This window comes from Passer domesticus, chromosome Z (genome assembly GCF_036417665.1).
Source record: "Passer domesticus isolate bPasDom1 chromosome Z, bPasDom1.hap1, whole genome shotgun sequence".
In the NCBI taxonomy this organism is placed as follows: Eukaryota; Metazoa; Chordata; class Aves; order Passeriformes; family Passeridae; genus Passer; species Passer domesticus.
The window spans coordinates 60445518-60468826 of NC_087512.1; the positions used below are offsets into that span (position 1 = coordinate 60445518).

Here is a 23309-nt window from a genome sequence, read left to right on the forward strand (position 1 = left end):
TTAGGCCATTAATCATTTAACTTATTCTTTAACATCTACTTTCTGCAAATGAAATTAAAGGTAATGCACTTTTCTTATTCAGACTAAATGCTTAAAGAAAAATGGAGTTGTCAGATTCAAATTACAGGATTTAAAATTTCAGTTTTACTACATAACACATATTTTAAGTTTTGATTTTCCATAAAGAAAATGGGGATTTCTCCAACAGATCCTGTAGGGGCTACCATTCTTTATATTTTTAACACTTAAGTCAGAGCTGTCAGACTGCATCCCAGGTGATCCTCTATTCCCATCACTCACAGCCTATAAAACTTTAAGTTAAAGTCAGGAAAAGGCACTGTATACACAAAGTTTCACTAAATCCATGAAAAAAAGTCAAGTATAAAAGAAAGTTCAGGATATGACTAGTTTAAATTAACTCTGTGCACCTATTGTTTTACTGTTCTGCCATGGAAATGCAGAAAACAGAGATGAGCCCGATCTGGGTAAGGATGAGACTCATACACAGTTAAAAAAAAAAAGAAAAAAAAAAAAAGAAAAAAAAAAGAAAAAAAAAATTGGTCTTGCTCTAAACTACAATTTTTAACATCTCAGCAACCTCATATCGAAGTATAAGAGCTTCCAAGTCCTACACGAGTAATTACATATTAAAAAGAGAAAGGGTATTTTGCCATTTGTGCAAATCATCAAACTGAGTCATGAAGAGCTTAAAGAGGATTTTCCACCATTGCTAGATCAAACCGGAGCATAGGGTGCACCCAGAACTTTGCTCCAGGTATCAGGCACTGCATGGGCTGCCTTGGCAGGTCTCTGTTTTGCTGAGCATCAGGAAGAAACACTGGACTTGGTGCTTAGTATTTTGACTGCTAACTTGGAGTTCAGAAATGGCTTTAATCCTGGTTATTTTAGTGGCTGGTCTTGATACATGATTTCCACTGTTCTATATTATGCTGTGTTTCACACTCAGACGTGTTTATTCAGCCATATACAGATGTACATACTCAAATTCTTTAAAAAAATAGGCCTTACCTCTCGCATCCACTCTCGAATAGTTTTCCCAACTTCTTGATGCCACACATTGTGAACTGAGTCTGTCAACGCCACAGCAGTAACCCTATTCTTTACTTCTGCCTCTCGTTGAATCATCTGTTAAAAAAGATTGTATTTAAATTAATTCCTTTTACTGAATAGAGTCTGCTTACTCAGAGATAATGATCTTAAATTTAAAAAGAAACAGCAATACAGATTCACTACTTGACTTCACGTGTTTTAAAGTTTATGCAATTCCTAACAGGTCCAGAAAAAACCAGAAACACCTAATATTTTTGATAAAAAAAAAATGAATACCAACTTTGACTGACTGAACTATTCAGTCCTATTATTTTCCATGTGGCTTGACAATTCTAGGATTAAAGGTATCATAGTGAAAAAATGGAAGATTCCCTGAGGACACCTTTTACAAGCTTCTCCAAGTCCCTATTTCAGTTCTTCAGGGAAGCTGGTACCTGTGGTTCACTGTAAGGTTCTCATGACTATCACCTACTAATTTTCAGTAGATTGCTGTAGTTTTTCTGATGTACAATCTCACTTCGACTTGTATAGGTTTTTTCTTTTTCTATCTAATTTAGCTATCTTGCACGCTCACCATGGTTCCAAAATTCCTCTCTCTTCTCCCTTATTCATATGCTTACTCAGCTAACACCAAAGCCTCTCAACATTTTTAGGATATTAAAGAGCCTCTGTTGTTGCAAATTACAGTATGACTAAATAATATCAGTTCTAAAACAAATTAAATGATTGCTGAAAATAACACAAGGGCACTGACAAAGATGCTGTGGAGTTCAGATCTGCTATGCAAGATAAAAGGTACTGGGAAAGAATAGCTTGATATCAAAGACAGACAAAAAGGTTTTAATCTCCTGATATGAGTGATCCTAATTTGTGACACTGGATCAAAGAAAGCATAATAAATTATACTTACAAAACCAGCATTTCACAATTGGTATAATTATCGCTGTGTACGCTGCAATAAAGTTAATGGTTTTTTAAGCTTCCTTTTTGTATAAATGTAACACATACCACATTTCTAAAATCAGGTATTCTTTCTTCATGCTCTAATAACTGCTTATCAGCACACAGGCTGCACCTCTGAACTCACTGTTCCATGTCCTTGCCACAAGAATGACTCCAAACACCTACTAGGAAAAAAGTTTTTTGAAAGAGACAGTATCTAAAACCAAGAACTGTCAGCTACACACACTTAACTTGCTTTAAACCCTGCTGTACATTGAATAACTGTTTGAAACACATCTTATAATATTTCTGCTCCAGTGCTGTGCATTCTAGCACTCATTCCGCTGCACTATCTCCCACAAAACACTGTGATTAAACAGGCAAAGGTGCAAAAATATCACTGTTCTTGAAGCCCACATACCTACCAATTACTCAGAGTTATTACGTGCTGGGTGAAGTTTAAAATCATCACCAGCTCAGAGTATTCCAGCATGACTTCCTCCATGAAGAGCTGGTATTCAGAAGCACTTCTAATGACCAGCAAAGATAAAAATATGCTCTGCTTTGGAAAAGCAGTTTTTTCTCAAGCTACTGTGTCCCATGTTTCTGTTTTGAAAACTAGCCACCCAGTTCATCTTAGAACATCACCTTTTTCTTCAAATCACAAGAAAATACAAAGGTACAGTTCCCTTTTTCTTTTCCAGACCTAGCTCAGGTTTGCTATTCTCAATTTCCCTATGCACATGTAAGAACTGGCAGTCAATGATCACCATTTCTTTCTAATCTTTCTTCATATAGTACATACAGTCATTGCTTTTAAGATCATGTATGATATATAGGAAATAATATGCAATACCCAACATGCTCCTGGTGCTTGCCATTCAGCTTTGTGGATGCCTTCAGAATCACATTCTCTTCACAAAGATCAACAAAGTGACTGAGGCTGACAATGTGATGTTTTTTGATAACTCAGCCACAGTGCTAGGGTTAGGATAGGGTCTCACGGATGCAGAAGCAAAGAGGGATCAAAGGAATTAACTGAGCTTCACGTACAGATTTCTTAACATCCAGCCCAGAAGAAAAAAGTTTTGGTAGGCATCCATGCCCTTCTGAGCCAACTTAGAAAGAAATAGACAAAAACAACACATAAAGTGTGGAAAGGATCAAGGGTATAGCCATCACTTAAACAAGAAGTCTAATATGTCCATGTTTCAGTGACACAGAAACGTCACAACAGAGCTTGTCAAACTGAAGACACTTTTGCTTCTATCAGAGCAGCTCAAGTTTAGTGCTACAATGGGACATTCACTGATAATAATAATCAAGGAGAAGAGATCCATGTTAAGCTCAAGCAGCAGACCCTCTTATCAGGGATGATAATTTACCCTTCAAGAAGACACAAGAAGTCTACGTACTTTTGGGCACAGATGCTTCAATACTCAGTAAATGCTTCAGATTCAGTGGATTGATAGCTCACAGTTAGAACATATTCCTCTTTTCTAAAATCAGTTTTCAATCAAGATACATTTTAAAAATTAAATGAGTGGAATAAAATTGTAAAGGTAAAATAGATTGACTTTAAACAAAAATGTAGTACCCAGCTACCATTCAAATTTGATGTAACATGGAACTTGTTCTAGATTCCAAGAGAAGGATACTGTGGGATGCATGATTTACATTTCCCAGGACTTGTTTTATTCCATGAAGCCTGTAGAGTCTTTTGAGGTGGACATACTAAAACTGATGATATTTAATAGACCACATTTTATTTAGTAAAAATACTAAAATTCAGACATTTATCTTCAGAATAATTATTTTTTTACTGAAGCAAACAAAGGCTTAAGAATTTTTTATAAAGTTTATTTATGGCTTATAATCTTTTTACATGAGTAAATTCCACAGAGAGAAAGTTTTCACAGCATAGGAATTACTTAATTTCCTGCTTAATGCCCATTTAAAAACCTTAAACTATTATTAGCAGACTACATTGTGCAGGAGGACAGCTCTCTGTGAACCTCATCGCTGGATGGCTCATTCTCCCCTTACACTCCTTCTTCCTAATAACAGTAATTCATTTACAATCAGAAGTAGGTAAAATGGCATTTCTCTATTATACATAAATAGGCTCTCACGTATTACTGCACCACTCATGATTCTGGGTCCTCTAGACTTTCCCAATAAACTTCTCTCTTTAGGCATTTCCATTCTATCTTTTTTCTTGTGCTCCTTCCTCATAGTCACAGTAAAGTTTGATTTTGTAATTTATTAACCATATTCCAACACTATATATGTCATTCCCTTAGAACGACAAGTTGCAGACCAGCTCTCCTTGCAACAAGTTAGAAAGCATTCAAGCATCCTTCTGAAAGTCCTCTTTATCCCAGTGGCTGAAAATTTGTTTATTCACTTTGGAAGGGAAATCTCAATGATCTAGTTGCAGAAGTATTCAGCTCTAACAGTTACATAAACAGGAACCTGAAAATCCCTAAAAATGCACTCCTCATGTTCATACATCATAGTTACTCATTTGTTCCTCAATTTAGTAAGTATTCTACTGCTAATCTGTAAGCTTATATTACACAGTTGTCATACTATTATAATGTCAAAAGGTTGATACTGCTAGTATCTGTAGTGTGTATAAATAAAACATAGATTCACACATACAATACATATGCAGTATATTTAGCATTCATATATAGTCAGGATAGATGACAAAATAGGCCTTTGGTATATATTTTATAGCATAATAGTCCTGTCAAATGAAAGCATCAGTGTGTTAAAAGACAACTTAAAGGTCTCATTTTGCCAACCAGAAATCATGAAAATCCATGAAAGTACCAATTAGACTTTAGGTAAATAGCTGGGAGAGTAAATCCTAGAAACACTGAAGTCTTTATACTAATTCTAACATTTAAAACAGGTAAAAATTCAAACTTCCAAGAAATTTAAAGTAAGTTAATTTTTTTTTACAGGCTTTTATTTTTGCAGGTTCATACAATCGAATAAAAAATCCATCACTTCATATTCAGGGAATATTTACTCTTCTGAGTTATTTGCAATTAGGAATGAGGAAAAATTGATTAAAATGAATTAAAAATACACCCACTTTTTAATTTCTCTTGAAGTTTTGAAATAAACTATTCAGATACTTTCTTTGTCTTCCATAGCAATTTCAGTTGTGGCACGGTGTTATGTGGTATGCACTGGGCTTCAATAGGCATGTCGACAACAAGAATTTGACTTAGAACAATATAATTTTGATGCAAGTCTTCCACTGTATCCAGTTGCATTATACTGATTTGAGACTCTTAAAGACATTTTGGCACCAGCAAGCAGAATTCTTTCCAGAGGAAGCCCCTGTCCAAAAGTCCTCACTGGTTTCCAGACATGGAATGAATTTGCATCCAGAAATTCTGGTGGATCAAAACAGCTTCAGCTGGACACTGAAATATTTGTAAATGCATTGGTAGATAGGAAGAGAGAGGAAATCACATGATAGGAATAATGTGCAAGAGGGCAATTTTTACTTCCTTTTGGAAAGGAACGTCGATTTCTTTTTGGCAACTTCATATGTTGTCCTTGTAACTTGCTTGTTACCAGTCTACAGTCAACATCCTCTTCAACCATTTCACTCAGTCTCATACAAACCAATTAACTAGTCTGTCTGCCTGGCAGCACTTGAGCCTTTCCTCAGTTAGGAAAAACTTCTCTTCACCAGGAAGTATGTAATTCCGTATTCTATAGTGCAAGTTTGTTGGTCTGGCATTCCTAAGACTTTTCACTGCTTCCTGAATAGGATTCCTGAATTTCTGAAATATTCTCAATTTTCTGAACATATTAAAATTGAATTAGATCCCCAAGCCCTCATAAAATATTATTCATTAGGAATTAGAATTGCTGGGCAACTATGCTTGAACAACACAAAGCAAAAATAATAAACAATCCACAGTTCTACCAGTTTTCATTTTCAATTAGCAACAACAATCATCTTCCCTAAATGAATCTGTAGATGTGATCTCTACTTGCAGTAGACAAAGCCCCTGATACATATCAGTTTTTAAACAGGAAATACCTTCAGAGATACAATTAGAGAATGACCATAGTACTTGCTGATATTTTGTTCAAAGATCCACTGGAAGTTACATCTACAACTGTGATATTTTTCTACAGCAATAAATCACATTGCAACAGTAGTAATAATGCATGAAGATATTAGAACAGATTGCTTAAAAGCATCTGGAGTCTAGGACTTGTCAAAGTTCACAATGCAAACCAATTTCTCTTGCAGAACTTCTACTCAAAATTACCACCTTAGATTGGGGCAGAAAGTTTATGAAATCAATTATGAGTAGAAAAATATTTTTTAAAAATAGCTCAAGATTTAAAAAATCATCTCCTTATGCATAGCTCAGTAAAAAACCCCAACAACTAAAAAAACCTGTACGCAGAATTCTGCTGATATATTTTTGAACAGTGCAAACAGAACTCATATGTCTCTTGTAGAAAGCCTCAGGCTTCAGCTTTATTAAAACTTTAAACTTCACTATGCAATTCTCCTGTTCTCTTGACCCTAGTGTGTCATGACAGGGAGTTTACAAGAGAAAAGTCTTTGAGGACCTTCAAAAATGAGGGAAACAACATCTAACTTCCCAAACACAGGTGGTTTAGGTGTGGCAGGGCTTATGGCTAGGAATGCTGGCTCACCTCAATTACAAACCTCCCCACAATTTTTTTAGCACGAATGAAGTGCAGCAGTTCAACAGAAAGCCCATCACATAACATAAACTGGTATGGCATCACAGGGATAAAAGTCTTTGAATTGGTCTGCTACATCTTGCCCACAGTAGACTAAACCAAAACAAGCTGGTGGCAGGGACATTCTCCACTCTCTGGAGCACAAAATGTTGGCATTCTGCAGATAACTTCCTAGCAGGCAGAAGGTGTACATAAGACAAGAGGGTTTGGTGAAGCTCCTTCCCCATCGGAAATTCAACTAATGCAAATACAAATGAATCAATTTTTCACTGGACCTCAAGACATTTCAGCAATGAGGGTTGCTGAGATACTAAATTTTGAACTGCTGTGAGAACCACAGTGATGGTCAGACAGGGAGGTTTGGAGCAGATGAGTCTACCTGGAGTCAGCCAGTTGGGTCTCCCTCCTGACAGCTGGAGTCTGCTGTCCCAAGGATGGAGACTCGAACTGGGGAGATCTCATTAGCATGAAAATCACGTTTTGAAGGCCTTCTACCTATTTCCTATCCAGGCACAGAATGTGAAGCCTGATCAATGTAAGTGTTAATATTCCTATGTTGCTGATAGCAGCAGCTAGCTGTTGGATTGCTTCTAACATATGAGATAAAGAACAGTCCGGTCTTATGAAAGTGGAGCTCCACAAGGGTCAGTTTAAGCTGCCAGAAAGTGTCCAAAACTACCACATGCAGTATTTGGCACAACTAACACTTTGGAGCATCTCATACTCGAGCAAGGTTGTTTAAAGATAGTTTGCATATGTGCACAGCAAGTACATGAGCACCAGGAAAATCAGAGTTGCAAAATCACACAGTTTACTAAACTATTTCATTTTTATTCACAGTTATTTAGATTTGGGTAGTGCAAAATGGTGTGAGCATGTGATCACATCAAACCTCCAGCACAGCACAACCTTTGCTGCTCTGGCTTTACCATGTGTCTGTGTAAGCAGCATCCTTTCAATAAGGATGCAGGAGGTTTTCTGGTAGGAGGCTGCATCAGCTCTCCCAATGACAAGAACTCAGTCAGCAAGACCAGTCCTCTACTGGCATAGCTAGGCAAATCCTGTCCTGGAGATTCTATTAACAAAGTTATCTTTATTAAAACTTTAAGTTTATCTTGGCTGGTGAAGGATATTTCCAGTCTTTGCCAGTAAAAACTTATTGGCTGCACGTCATAGCTTTGTTTTCTTTTGGTTTATCTGGATTTCTGAAGCAAATAGGACAGCTGTTGGAGTGTCATGCCTAGTTAGAAATTAAATATTAAAGTAAAAAAAACCCAAACAAACAAAAACATTAAAGAAACAAAATTGAAATAGAATATAAAATACATAAAATCAAAAGTAAACTTGATCATAACACAATGAAGTCAAAATAACAGTTAAGTTCTAAGAGGAGACATCTAGACCCACAACCAATAGCTTGAAGTGCTATAGTATCAAGACAGGTCAAGGTCTACATAGACTAGGAAACAGAGATGTCTCTGCTTGAAACTGGGAGTGTCCTCAGCCTCTTACCCAAGGAGCTATCCTGGACTCAGCTTTCACAACGACTTTCACTGTCCTAGGTGGCTTTGGACATGGTCAAACCACAATTTGAACATCATTTTGAACATCTTGTCGTATAAATGTAGGTTGGGTGCCAGATTTTCAGCCTGGTCTTGCAGCCAATGCAGACAGTTGAAGCATTTAAGAGCAGCAGTGCACAGCTGACATCCAGCAGTGTAGCCCAGCTGACATTTTATCTGAGGTGCCCCATCAAAGTGTGGTGCCAAATGCTTCCTTAGACCTATCAGTGAGCAAATTGTAAGTTTTCAAACCCCACCAGCTTTTTTACTATTGAGAGAAGAACCTCCTACCAGGGAGCTTTTTAAGTCTTTGAGGACTTTTCAGTCTCAGGGAGAAGCCTGGTCTTGGGATGCAGTTGACTGAGTTACGATGACTCCTTCAGCTGCCATATTTCAGACTCTCTGTGGTAGCTCACAACTTGCATGGGGTCGACTGAAGGGTGGCAGATAGAAGCTGGACTGTTGATGTTGCTAACAACCTCAGCCATCTGTTCCACCCATCTGGGGGATGTGACCTACCCAGTCCAGCTCCAAACTGCCACTGTTTTCAGCTCCAAGGCTTCAAGCCTGGTCAATGTCTCAGTGATAGTTACTTTGGCTGACTTCACACCAATCAGGCAGCAGGGCTGGAGAGAAAAAAAATCCTTTGTATCTAGAAAAAAAAAGTTATTCCTAAGGTACTTCCTTGAGCTCAACATCTTCTAAATTATAATGGAACAGCTCTGGTCTATCTAAAAATCCAGTACACATACAAAATGGATGAATAAAACTAGTTGTTTACTCTCAGCCTGTCTTGCTGGGCTCCTTTTTTGCATTATGAGGGTGAAAACATCTAAAAGCCTTGAAACAGAGTAAGTAGGTTCTTTTAATTTTTCTTACTCAGGTAAATTTAAATAGAATACAGTGATCTTAAATCTCTGAGATGGCAAATTAGTTGAAATAAATTGCTTCTGAAAATCAGTGTGTAACACAAGTAATAATAAACAAGGCTTGAAAACAAAATGATATAAGGGCTTGGAGTTTTGTTTTGACTTTATACCATTAAAAAGGTAATGGTTCATATCTAATGAAAAACATAGCCTCGAGTAAGTTATGGAAGTAATTTTCTCATGTTTCAATAAATGTGTAAATCCAGAACTCAGTGTAAAAGTGAACAATCATTTTAGTGAAATGGATGTGAAACAATCAAGTAAATAATTGTTTTTACATGTTAAGTATCAAATACAGCAGGGTAAAATGGCATTACGTCTTCATTGCCTCTGTTTGAATGGTAGATGGACAGCTGTCACTACAGTTTCATGCAAATCTCACACTGGTGTATTTTTCAAGGAAATAATCAGGTTCCTGGTATTTAATTTTATACCTAGACAGAGAACTGCATTGGTTTAACATCAAGAAGAGCAAATCCTCCACCAACTTCTAGATGTTGGCTGTGTCTGAAGACCCTGGTCATTTATTTAGGAAATTGCCCTGGTTTTATCATACATGTACACAAATTTATCAATCTATATATTAACTTCTGTAAGGAAGCCAGACTTCCTTATAAAAAGAAATAAAAAAGAAATAAAAAGAAATAAAAAGAAAACCCCAGGAGATGAGAAAAACTAAGTGTTAAGCTCAGCAGCCCACAGATGGACATGAAGTCTGACATCCCTGTCATTTAAACATAGCTGGATTTCCATTTCAGCCAGAGGATAACGCAACAATCACTCTTCCTGTCCTTTGAAGCCTCAGTTTCGACTCTTATAACTTCTGAGTAACTTCAGAAAGGAAAAGCATCTCCACAGGCAACATCTCTGAAGTAAGGAGGTATGTAAACTGAAACTTCTGAGGTCACATAAACTTCTGGAGGCAACTCTCCTTGTGACTAGGGAATGACAAATTGTGCTTTGTTACTACAGGCAGCCAAACGAGAAGAGAAGGAGCTTCCCTCTTCTTTTCCACTAAAATGCTGCTGCCACTTGCATTCTCCTTCACCAAAAAATTATGTGCCTGTGTGGTATAAACCCAAATTACACAAAGCAGACCACAATACCATAGAACCACAGAATGGTTTGGGTTGTCAATATATGACTGACATCTTCAAAGACTGCAAAACAGTAAAGAATGGATTTTTTTAAAATCAGCCCTCTTTATCAGGCATTGGACATGCCATCTAACAAGGTTTTCCAGCCACTCATGAGACGGGAAAGTAGCAACAAGGATAACAAGTCTCCTTGGAGATACTTCATATGCTGAAGGGCTTTGTGAAGTAAAAGATGTATAACTATATAAAATAGAGTTGTACATAATATTAAAAAAGAAAAAAAAGAAAGAAATTATTCAGAAAAAGATCTTCCAATTTAGAGTACAGAACAGACTCATAATTAAACATCTGGTCCATGTCCTGTGACAGAAGCCATCAGGCACAGCTTTACTGGCAAGGAAAGCTCAGACTCTCCATCCTTCAAAGACATATGGCATGCACCTGCACTCCATCACATCTGGAGAGACACGGCACTGCAGCAACATAGAACTTCCTCCTCAGCATCCTTGGAGATAGAAACATGGTGGGTGTCTTAGATGCCATCTCACTGCCATGAAGTATTCCTGTGCTCCTCCTCCTGGCCTGCTTGGTGATCCTGCATCAAGCTGGTCATCAGCTTGCCCATGTAATAAACTTCTGAGGAATGCTCCAGGAGACTGATGTGTACTATGCTCTGCATTGCCCCCAGCAAAATCCTGCTCATTAAACACCAGAAATCACCTTCCAGTACTGATGACATCACTCAGAGAAGTGATGCCAGGTAGAGATGAGTCAAGAAAAGAAAAACAAGCACCACTTCTTAGCATAATGTATGCTGTGCCTAAGTGTGAGGACAATGGATGCTGCACAAAAGCACCAAATACTCCCAGTAATTTATCATACACAGTCCTTCTTTGGTGAAATAACCTAAACTCTTTTATTCACAAGCCTCGAAGAGGGACTGACTTGTTAAGAATGATGCATGTTTATTTTCAAGGTTATTAGGAAGTGGAAAAGTCTTCCTGAAAATTTTGGATTGGACTCTGCCTCTGGTGGTTGCACTCAGGTTGCCAGACTCAGACTTTCCTGGAGGTATAAGCCAGGCCACACTGTTGGCTCCTGAAACCAGGTTACACCAGTAGGCAAGCTGGGATGGTTTGAAGAGCACTGGGCAACCCTCCCCTCCCAGTGCAGGAGGAGCCAGCAGGCAGAGCTGCAATAGTGCATGTCTCATCCACCAGGTACAACCTGAAAAAATGACAGGTTGCACCTGTCATTTTGTCCTGTGATCACGAGAGCTCATCAGGATGCCACAGGACCATGAAGATTAGTCACCCCTGCACTAAAGCAAATGTCTGCTGAACTTTCTGAACACACTTTACAGTTTCTGGCCAGTGTACTCTGAAAAAGGCTTGCTGCAGCTTTAATTACTTGCTTATCCTTGTAAGCTAAAGGCTCATAATTTTCAACTGAAGAAGTCCCACTTCAAGAAAAGATTTCAGAGAGATCATGGAAAGCAAAATATACTTAGTGAAATCTACATATTCAGGCTATCATCAATACAAATTTAAAATGTTTAAATCATGGGATAAGGTAGAAAGGCAGTTTCTCTTTCCCACAGCATTTCATGTCTCCTTTTTATTATACATCCAACGAATTATAACCTCCTTGAAAGAGAACCATTTTCTTTTTGTTTGGTCCTGAACACACAGTTGGAAATTTAGGCATCTAGCACACACAGAAGCATTCCTGTATGCTCTTTGTCTAATTTTACAGGAAGTTAAATAGAATATACAAAATAGCCATTTAACTAGATCAAAAGTAGCTGGAGCCACCCATGATGTTTATTTCCAAACCATTATACATCACTAGCAAAATACTCCCCATGACCCTCTGATCTCATAAAATTCATAAACAACATTAAGACAGAAAGCAACTGCAAGCTTTGTTCCTGCTCCTTTTCCTCCAAAGTCCTCTTCAGTGAAGAAAGACACCAGGATAAGTTTGCATTTTATTTCACTACCAGCACCACCACCACCTTAGCTTATGCAGGCAGACTGGGGTCTGACAAGCCATATGGCTTATCACACAATTGGTAGAAATTCAGCATGTAACTGGACCATGACACCAAATACAATTCACACCTCTCACCTCTGGGAGCTTCAGTTTCCATGTCTCTCCTCTTAGACAGATGACATCACACTCAAGTCTCTAGTACTTAATATATTAACATTCATCAGAGACAGCAACTTGAAGGCTTCTGTATGCTTTGGGAGGGGTTGTATCAATGGAGGGAGTCAGATCTTAACTTTAGAAACATGTACAGTGCCAAATCACATTCAATACACAGGTATGCACTTATGGCTTATAGGGGTCCTTTTGAACTTCACAAAAAGCACCACTACACTAGGAAAAATGCTTTGCTGGAAGGTTTTCTCAGTTTAACCAAATTATTTTCTAAACTAATGATTAAATTCACAACAACCTTGAAATATACGCAAACTCTGCTGAACCATCATGGGTCTGCCCATTTCTAACATGCCTTGACCTAACCACCAGAACAAGACCAGCCCTCCCTGGGGAAAAGAAAGAAAGGTGTGCTGCCAGTGTTTTCAGAATATTTCCTTCCCCCGACCCTGCCTTTGTGTGAACTTCTGAAATGAATGATTTTGGCTTACAAACCTGTGCTCCTGGACCAAACAGCCCTGTGAAGCTGGAAGGTTTTTTTGCATACCTTTTGTACTGCTAAACTTAGATCCCACTCCTCCCCTCTGTTAAAGGGGGCCAGAGATGTAGGTGCAAGTAAGCTTGAGCCCAACACTATGAGCAGACCACGAAACACCCTGGTGCTAGGACATGGAGACACACCGCTCCTGCAGCAGCTGGGACAGCCTCTGTTTTCCAGTGGGATACCACACCAGTTGCTCCGAGCCCACAAACCTCTGAGACATCTGATACCAATGTATTATTAAGAGAGAATGTTCTGGTTTGGATCATAAATACCTTGCCTGGGATTTTCTTTTCCTGCAATTACTGCAGTTTCCAGAGGGGATGACGTTGCATCACAGGCCAGCTAACTTGGCAGTTGAAAGCCAAGTGTGAAAATAGTAGCAGTAAATTCCCACCCAAGCCATTCTAACAAAACATGGGTATGACCATGTGTTGTGGTACAGATTTTATCAGCACTCTTCTAGCTTAGGTCTTCAGTGTGAAGCAATAAACATGTTAGGCAGATCATTCCCAACATCTGAGGATGAGTTCTTGGGAGAGCAAGACCTGTGCTGGCCCTGTGCTAAATGTGCATTCCACTTGCTGGTGCCCATCAAGCTCTGCTCAGCATACATATATATTTTATTTTTCCAGGGTGAGGTGTTACAAGCAAACTCTGAAGTTTATGTGAGTAATGAGAGAGGTGGGTGATGTGATTAATTTGATTCAGTGAGACATACGTTAATGAAATATCATTTAGTTTGATGAAATACCTAGTTCATTGCAAAAAAATCTACTGCAACATAGATGTGGCATGCCTGCTGCCTCAAAAGAATACTTTGGCTGGTTTTAAGGAAAAAGTCATACTTTTGTAATGGGTTGAGTGCATCCCTATGGACACAAACACATCTCTAAATTCATAAACTGTCACAGCAATTTACACAGAAATGTACATCTAGCAGAGAGTCCTCCATTCAGGTCCATATATTAATGAACCAGAAATTACATTCCCTTTATAGCAACTGCCCTCTAGCATTCCTCTGCCTTAAGGAAAACAGGACTTCAAAACGCTGACAAGAGCCCAGTATAAAAGTCCATTATTTAACTACTAGAAAGTAAGCACCAGTAAGGGGCAACACTAGAAAACATACACTTCAAAGACTTCTTTTCAGGTACCACCAAGTTTTCTGGCTTCCCTTGTTTTCAATTTATAAAGTTATTCCAACATTTATCTGAGCACACCACAGTGGTCTAAGTCACATATTGCACGAGAACCCACTGAAGCTGCAGTCTCACAGCTTCAACAGCATTACTACAATACTAAAACTATCAATAAAAATGTTTTCACACTCTGTCAAAATAAATTTTACTATAATAAGTATGTTTCCTCTAAGCTGAAAAAATTTAGTAATTTTCTTTTATTTCTCCTTATTTTTTCAATTATGGTTTTATCTATTCTAATCTAATATGAAAGTAGACTGGAATGATACCATGTGCCTCAAATTAAGACACACCAGTCCAATTTTAAGTAAGCTGGCAACAACTTTTTACGAAGCAATGTTAGTGGGAAGTGACGGTGGCAGCTGTAGCCCACAGCAGCTGTTACAGTGCAAATTCAGCTGCACTGCTTCTCTAACTTATTAAAATTATTCTGAAAAATAAACCCACCAAACCCTTCAATGCATGAGCAGATCATTTATTCCTACTTAAAGGGTTTGAGTTGAAAACTCCCAAAGCAATGGCCAGGAGTGATTTTCACCAAGCATTGCATATAGATCATTCACGAATTGCACAAAGGCTACTGAAAAGCCATCAGATGGGAACAGCTTTTGGTCACTACTAAACAGGGGGCAGATTTGAACCAGTGACCTAGAAGTGAAAGACTTTGTAATCTGATTACCAATCCCTTGAGCCATCCCATCCCTCCCCTTTTCTTTTTAACTGATAAGAGAAAAGGAGTCTTATTACCTAAGCAACTTTTGTAGCCTGTTAGCAATGCAAAAGCTTTCATTTAGTTCTTGAAAAGGAAAGTCTCATGGGCACGCTTATTAGCCCATCTCAAGCACAAGCTCTGTATTATTTTTCCCTATTAATTTCAAAATAAATGTAGTGGTATAAAAGCATAGCACAATGCTTTTTTTTTTTTTTTTTTTTGATAATGATTTATAGTAAAGTTCTTGCTGATTAAAATAGGTGCTGATTAGAGGTTTTTACACAGCTGTGGAGTCAACAGATCCCTTACTAGCAAAGGAAGAGATAACATGCTCCTTTTGTCAGCAAACACTCCACAGAATACAAACACATTACTGAAGTATGGTGCACAAAAGCATCTAAATCATTTGTTTCTCATACATAAATCATACAACCACGAAGATGAGCTTTCTCACTCAGAAGCAGGAAGGTTTGGTACATTCTATAGTTTGATTGTCAAACAGTATTTTAATGAACAAACGGAATCTTCCAAGTACGCCAAGATCCATTTGTATCACCTTCAGGACATGGTGAAGCCATTGTTTCTGCTTTTCTTCCTCAGTTATTTTCTAAAAGACCCTCAAGAAGAAATCTGTGAGACCTTTTCTGCCAGTTTCCTACCTCTTTTTTTTCAGACACTGTGGCCTGCACATTACTGATGCTGCTTTGGTTGGAGGTAGTAACAATTAGCTACACACACTGGTGTTGTGTTAGTGTTTTTCTTTGCTGCACTACACTCAGCTAATGTCCCAAAAATTAATGCAAGTGTATCAGGATCTGAAATTAACTTTTCATAGCCATAAGCAAAATCCTTCTAGGACCAGGCAAAACCTGTTACAGCAATTCTGGCATCTCACTGCTTATAGACCATTAGTACACACAAAATAAGATTTCAAATTACCATTTTGTGAATGCAAAAAGAGTTGCACTCTTGTTGATTAAACATCTTTTTTATTTCTTTTTGTTTATGAACTGATAAAGCAAAACTAAGTGATGCTCACTCTTATTAAATGATGGATCTACTACTAAACATCAGGTGGGCGACCACACTGTCCAATACATGACCATACAGAAATAATTAGGAAACCTACATATTTATAATAAACATGCTACACTATCATCTGAAATTGTGCAGTGACTACAGGAGGATTTTTCAAAAATGCATGTACTCATCTCACTGTTTACAAACAGATTGCTCAGAACTAGAGTGGTTCAAAATCACCTTAGCATTTGCAAGTAATTATGCGGGACTAAAACACAATACTTAAAATTCACTGTGCACAAAACACAACCTATTATTGCATTATTACGCTTTTTAATGGCAATGAGCTCTGGTTAGAATCATATTTTAGAAGTTTATTAAAAATGGCATTCTTTTTAAAGACAATCATTATGTTTCAAATATATTAAATCTAGCACTTATATGTAGAAATACCTTTTGTTACACTAAGCAGCCATCATCTTGACTAACAGGTCATTTCCAACAATCACGCAATCCAGCTGTTAGCTTCACACATTTATTAATACTTGGTGTTGGAAAATTTACACACTCACTGAATGTCAGCAACACTTAACTAGAAAGAAAATTCAGGCTTAACACCAGGGAGACAAAGAAAAAAAAAAGATTTCATGTAGGACCCGATCCCAAATCACTGCTTAGCAATGAACAATGCTTTAAAGCACAGGACTAAAGTTCTTGAACTTGAGCGTTGGAATTTCATTGGAAAGAAAATTTCCCAACCTGGCCAGCCCACAGCACTCCTTACAATGCTCTGCCAATTGTAGAGGACAAGGGCAAGCTAACAGCAGTGCTTGGTGTCATTGAGCTTGGTTGTTATTGTTTTGACACCTAAATTTCTGATGCTTTTGAAATGGTGCCTGGTTTTCTTAGCCTGATGAATCTGATTATTCCACTTCTTTCATGATTTCCATTAAAAATAAATGAATCCATAAATGGAAGAAACTTCAACTTATAGCAGCAATTCAGGTGATTTAGTATTCTGTAACTGAGAAGCATTTTTCTAAGGATAATGTAAATGGTACATGTTTTACACATACCAAAGATGGACCTTTTAAATTTCCTATTCTAGTCTTCTGCTCATCTTTCTCTTGACCTTTGGTGAAGAAAATCCCCCTAAGTCGTCGAGACTCTCCCTAACACATTTCTAACACTCCATCACACTTGCTGGCTGGAAGCACAGCTGGCAAAGGATCTAAACCCCATGGCTGGGCAAACTCAGCCCTCTGGCTTTGTCAAGAATAACATTTCAAGTTGGGGTTTCTTTTATAAAATTGTTACTATATGGGACAATTGATTCTGCATTTATTTTAAGTACTGATGACTCCATCCATGATATTAACACAAGGCTAAAAGCAAAACAACAACGAATTAAACAGCCTAGACTTACTTAATAAGTATTCATTTGTTAATTAAAGTAAGATTATGGAATTCAGCCTAATTCTGCTCTCTATCCCAGAAGGAAGCTGTAACCGAGGACAAGCAGTGCCCTCTAGTGTCACCGACTGCCGAGACCACCCCCCCCTCCCCGCCGCTTCCCCCCCCGCAGCATCGCGGGGACTGGCTGCGGGACAGGCAGCATCACCCTCCCCTCCCTGCGCCCGCCACGCCGGTGCGCGCTGCGAGCGGCTGCAGGACCGCGCACCGCGCTTCTGCACAGAGGCACACGCGTATCCACCAGCGCATTTACTTATTATTCTGTTCCCATGTATATGCACATGTATGCATGCACACAGGCACACAGACCGAGCCTGACATGTTCAAGGCACTTTCAATGGTGCAGGCAGCTCAGGGGAAAAAAAAAAAATTAAAAAAAAAATAATAAAAAAATATATATATAAAATGTATGTAGAAAATGGGTGCCAAAAAGCTCGGCAGAATCACTCCTGTGAAGATGTCTAACAGGAATTGTTGAATACACAATACAGGCAGCACAGGCTGAATGGCTAAACTGGAGTGGCCAGAACACAGCCATAAGGCTTTGAATCCATCACAAAATAGAATTAAACCTGTAATGAATGTTTTGACATCTTATCCCCTTTTTTCTTTGTTAATTGAAAGTTAAAACTATTTAGACTTTTTATGGTTCAGCATCAACAATTTTGTAAGATAACCTCTATGCCTTCAAGCTTTACTCTTTGGAAATAAAAATAGTCTCCTAGCACTCTCAAAATTTTCTCTCTGATGGGAAAATTCTACAAAACCTCAATAAGTATTCTATTTAAGCTGAAATTACAACACAGTCAATGCTGGGTTTGTTTGATTTTTCATTTTACTCCATAAACATTTGACAAAGAGAGAAAGCTATTTGTTCATCTTGTGAATGACATTATGAATCATATGTTCATTAGTATTCTCATCATCCATAAAGTACAGGCAATAAAATACGGAAACAAAGACAAAAGGTATAAAAGAATAATACAGGACAGCACCAGTTACAGGCAGATGGAAAAAGCCTAAAACATATAAAAAGATCTATATGAGGTGTCAAATAAGCTGGTCTTCTAATAGTATAAAAAAAAAATAAAAATTGCAGCCCGACAGTCACTCAATTTCATTTGCATAAGAAGTGCAAGTGACTATTTATAAATATATTCAGATCACAAGATGTTTGTACTACTTTCCCACCTAAAGTATTGATAGACATTTATTCCAATCCTTGCATTGTAGAATGCAATGTAAATAATTAGGCTTTTACAAAAAGATTACAACACACAATATAAATTGATTCCTATTTAATTTGAACGCAGCCAATAGGTATTCGTTCAAGAGACGAATGCTTGGAAACACAAGATTCAGAACAACAGTGCATACATCTTTAGATATCTTAGAAGTCCATTAGGGCACAATTGCCAATAAACCACTATTGTGTATACGATTCATTAAAATCACTAAATGCAATATAAACATTTAGGCTTAATACCAAAATGTGGAATGTTTTGCTTGAAGAATTTTAGCAGTAATCTAGCATTCTGAAAAAGTTAGCAATAGCAACTAAAATAATTAAATTGCATTTTACAGCAGATGCTGCAGCTATGGCTTTTTTCAATAAATATTTTTGTAGGAGGTGGTGCTACCACCGGGCAAGCCTATCCCAAGCCCCAGCATTTTCACCTCAGCACAAAATGGTTTGGGAGGCAGAAGGCAAAAGCACAATATCAGATATTACGGATGTTCAGAAATTTTTTATTATTTTTCTGCCACACACAAAGGCACTAACACCTATTTTAAGGAACAGAAGAAAATACAAAGTTTTCTGTCATAGCATGTGTCATCCCTTGTGCCCAAGGATGCTAATCTACTGATGAAAATGGGATAGGAGGTTACACTTTAGGCTGGCCAGCAGAAGCTAATTTTGCAGAAGAAAGCAGTTGCTATTTACTAAGAGCTCAAGCCATGTGTGGCTTGCTTGAGGACAGGGAGCACATGCACAAGGCACAGCACTGCACAGGCATCTGTGTGGCATGAATGACACCAGCAGAAGAAAAGAGGAACCTGAAGACTGACATCTCCTCAGTATTACTCATTATCTTTGCACTGCAAGGAGGGTTACAATCAAAATGGAGGCTTTTTTTGGATCTTGGCACTTCTGCTGTTTGCAGCAGGTGGCTGGAGTGCACTGGCTTTGCAGAAAATGGAGGAAAGGGGTGGATGCAGGCTGCTGTGTGAGAGCAGGCATCAAGTGTTTGCTGCTGACAGGCTGGAAAAGTTTCACTTGGGATACATATGGGTGGAAGAGGAGTAATTGAAGGGGAGTGTGTTGATATGTGAGAGGTCAGAGTGAAGCAGGGAAGGACTGAAACACACCTCTTGTATTACCAGCATCAATAGGTCTTTGATGTTATAGAAAATTACTTACGTGGTATAAAACTTACCACGAATTTTATACTGATACTATGTACAACATGTAAACCTGTGTGGAGCTGTATGAGATGTATGAAGGGAGATGACAGAACAGCACACTATGGCATGTATGCATTTGGCTTACTGAATGCAGGCAGATGCTTTTCCCTAGAGGATGTGTCTCCTGAACTACCTGATTCTGAGATATTTTTTTAAGCTGCAAAAAGGGGTCTTAGTCTGTAGGAAAGAGAAGCAGAAGCTACAAAGATTTTTAAAATTCAAAGTAAGATACACCAAGGAGTGTGCATTATATAACTAAATTTAATTTTGTGTAGTTACAAAGTATAGACTTGCTATCCCTTTCTACAATTCGTGTGAATCTACCAAATACAGTGATATTGAAATTTCAATTTTTTTTTTCTGCAGCATTTGTTTCACAATCAGAGTTAAAACTTCACTTAGATTTTACTTAGAAGAATACTGCAAAATATAAAAAGGTATTGAGCACATATAAAAGAAGAGCAATTCAAAGCAATGCAAATAAAAAAATTACTATTTTCCATGCAATTTGATAAAAATCAGTTTTGCCCAGCCAAAAAAAGGATTTAGCCTTTATTTAAATAGGACAATTGCTTTGGGAGTTTTTTCCTGGAAAAAAAGGTGTTTGGAAGCAACATGAGAGTCTGTAGAGCAGGATGATTCTAATTGTTTTGCCTTCATCATGCACTATTGTTAGGAACACCAACACTCTTTACCCTTTCAGCAACAAGGAAGGCTAAAACTGCAACTCCACTAAATCTGGTGGTAAGCAGTCTGTATCATGCTCAAAGCAGCCTCTCCTCAAAATAAGAATGTGAAGAAAATTAGCATTTCTGGAGAGAGACTGGGAGGCTCGATCAATTCTGTCCTCTGACTGCTGCACCAGATTATAAGTGTCGAGGAGTTCTTGATCAAGTCTTTGCTGTTCAAACACCTCATTTTACCTCAAAAAAAAAAAATCAGCATAAATGAAGTTCAGTGACTTTTATAAAATGCACTTAGAGTATCTCATGAGTGATCGAAGTGTGCCAGTTAGATCATCAAGAGGCTTTGCGTGGACGGGAGATACCAAATATGTATCATTCATGTCGGTAGGAATGAAACAACAGAAAACATTCTTAATTGGTACATGGTATCTGTCATATTAGCAGTACCTGGACTTTGAAAACATCTCTCTAGCAAAACAACACAGAACTACCCCTTAACTTCAGTAATGTGCTTGTAAAATGAAAATGTCTCAGTGGCACAGGAGAGAAATGACACTTCAAACATCCTCTGTAATTTTTCCAGTCTCTGAATATCATAATTTTACAAACTAAAAAAACCCAAAAACAAACCAAGCCAAATCCAGAGACTTGGAAATTATCACACACTGAAATTTCACTCTTTATCAGCCTGGCATCAGAAAATTGTCTCTTTTTATTGTGGAAAACAGGAAAACTTTAAAATATTGGTTTTTATATTGTGCTCTTCTATTTTAATCAGACTGAGTAGAAGGACTCGTTTGCATTCCTGATGCGCAGCAATCAAGCAATTATTAAAAGTCATTCAAACACTTAAAAACTTATTTCAACCCATCTAGGTCATCACTTGGGGCTGCAAATATCTGCCAAAAAAAAGCTCACTCTACAACATCCAAGGTGGGTATCTGAAAGTCTGGAAGTACCTACATATCTCTTCATCATGTTTTTCTAAGGCATCCACTGTTTAACAGCACAATGCATGCTACAGATACATTTTTTCATAGAGACATTTCTGCCTGAAGAGATTAGATTTACTTTCTTTATTTTAATTTAATTATAAATACTCATGTCCCAGTCTTTCTTTTTCAAAACTGAAACTGCTTGCAAAAGGTCTCTTCTGCTACCAGAAATTTTTTAGGTCTTGATACCCTACATAGTTCACACACATAAACAAGTAATGCGTTCTCCTACAACTGAATAACAAAAATAATGGGCTGCTACGAGACACTCAGGCTCTTCTTTTATTTTAGAATTAAAATCAAGTTACACTCCCCATTTAAGAGATTAGTCCATATTTAGCCCATGCCCATCTTCTATCTTCATTAACTCAAATATCAGCAAAAGTCAGCTTAGAAAAATGAAAGGTGGTACAGATGCACAATACATGCACAGTGAAGACACTAAAAATATACAATGCTTGCAAAGGAAATTATGTATAACAAAATACATATCAGTATAAATACCCACAGATACAATTTATGTACTGAAACAAAAGAGATCAGATTTCCAGTTATGATCCTCCTTCTTTTATCCCCACAGTTTTTTGAAATCTGTATTTGCATGTTCATCCTTCTATGCTATGGAAAGCTCAAAATTCATAATTGATGCAAAAATTGAAAAAGATCCTTGTTCCAACAGGTCAACACATTCTTTTGTGATTTTAATAATGGCTTGTCCTACTACGTTTATTATTCATATAAAATAAGGACAGACAATTTTTAGGTATTATATAGCTTTCTTTTGGAATATTAGCTTTGTGGCTTTGAGAGACCATTTTCTAAAGATCCTAATAGTCAAATGACATCTTGGGAAATGTTACATTCTCACCACATTTGCATGATAATGAAGATAAAATTTCATATATGCTACCTGAATTATACTTATCTGAGTTTTGTTTCACCAAATGACCAAAGGAATATCTTCCCTAGGCCAGAGTATCACAATGCAATAGGAAGCATTCTTGCTTCAGTGAAAGGACATGGAACTATTATTCAAGTAATAAAAAAAGAAAAAAGCCTGCACAGTTTATGTTATTGCATTAACATGACGTCAGCTATGTATCTCTGAATATTTATTTATTTCAATGAAAATGTGACAAAATTCACAAAAATATCCATAGGAAATTTTTCTAAACGTAATCAAGGAACATCGCTGTGATGCTCTTTGTTCTGGTCCTCTATAGGAGAGGAACTCTTCCATAGCATTTTGTTTTTCACTGATATGCAACACTATCATGTGCTTGGTAAAGTTCGTATGTCAGCTTATTCATTAGCTATGAGCCACCCTTTGAGTATAACCACATTAAGAACACTGCTGCTTAACCTGGAAAGACAGCCCCCAACAGACCATGTTGGCAACCTAAGTACTCTGTAGGGAAGTATTTGTCCTCTCTGATCAGTCATTGGTCTGCCCAGCAATTTACCCATATGATCCATTTTGGAGTATACCTCTAGAAAACCAAAATCCAAACACAGTTTTGTGCTGAAGGTGCCATTTTAGAAGTATTTTCCTAAAGCTGAAGAAAACTAGTTACAAATCATACAAGTTACAAACTGACAATAATTATCTAAGCTAAGACACCAGTATACATATTCTTAGATTAATTCTCCTGTTATAACTCTGAACTCTTTGAAGACAGAATAGTTTTGATT

At 37.6% G+C, this 23309-nt stretch overlaps 1 protein-coding gene and 1 long non-coding RNA gene across 3 annotated transcripts in view; one reads left to right on the forward strand and one right to left on the reverse strand.

The window, feature by feature from the left end:
• The window catches only part of ARB2A (ARB2 cotranscriptional regulator A), a 232785-nt gene that overhangs the window by 71191 nt on the left and 138285 nt on the right, over positions 1-23309 (reverse strand). Inside the window, exon 8 of the mRNA XM_064405548.1 lies at positions 1030-1146. Within this exon, the coding sequence (XP_064261618.1) occupies positions 1030-1146 (117 nt within the window). The remainder of the gene's footprint in view (positions 1-1029; positions 1147-23309) is intronic.
• Positions 8827-11010, forward strand: LOC135291392 (uncharacterized). 2 transcript variants are annotated; one of them, XR_010354194.1, is made up of 3 exons: positions 8827-9181; positions 10018-10139; positions 10726-11010. It is a non-coding gene; the product is annotated as an uncharacterized LOC135291392 (long non-coding RNA). The 2 variants fall into 2 exon arrangements; XR_010354195.1 differs by lacking the exon at positions 10726-11010 and adding an exon at positions 10232-10705.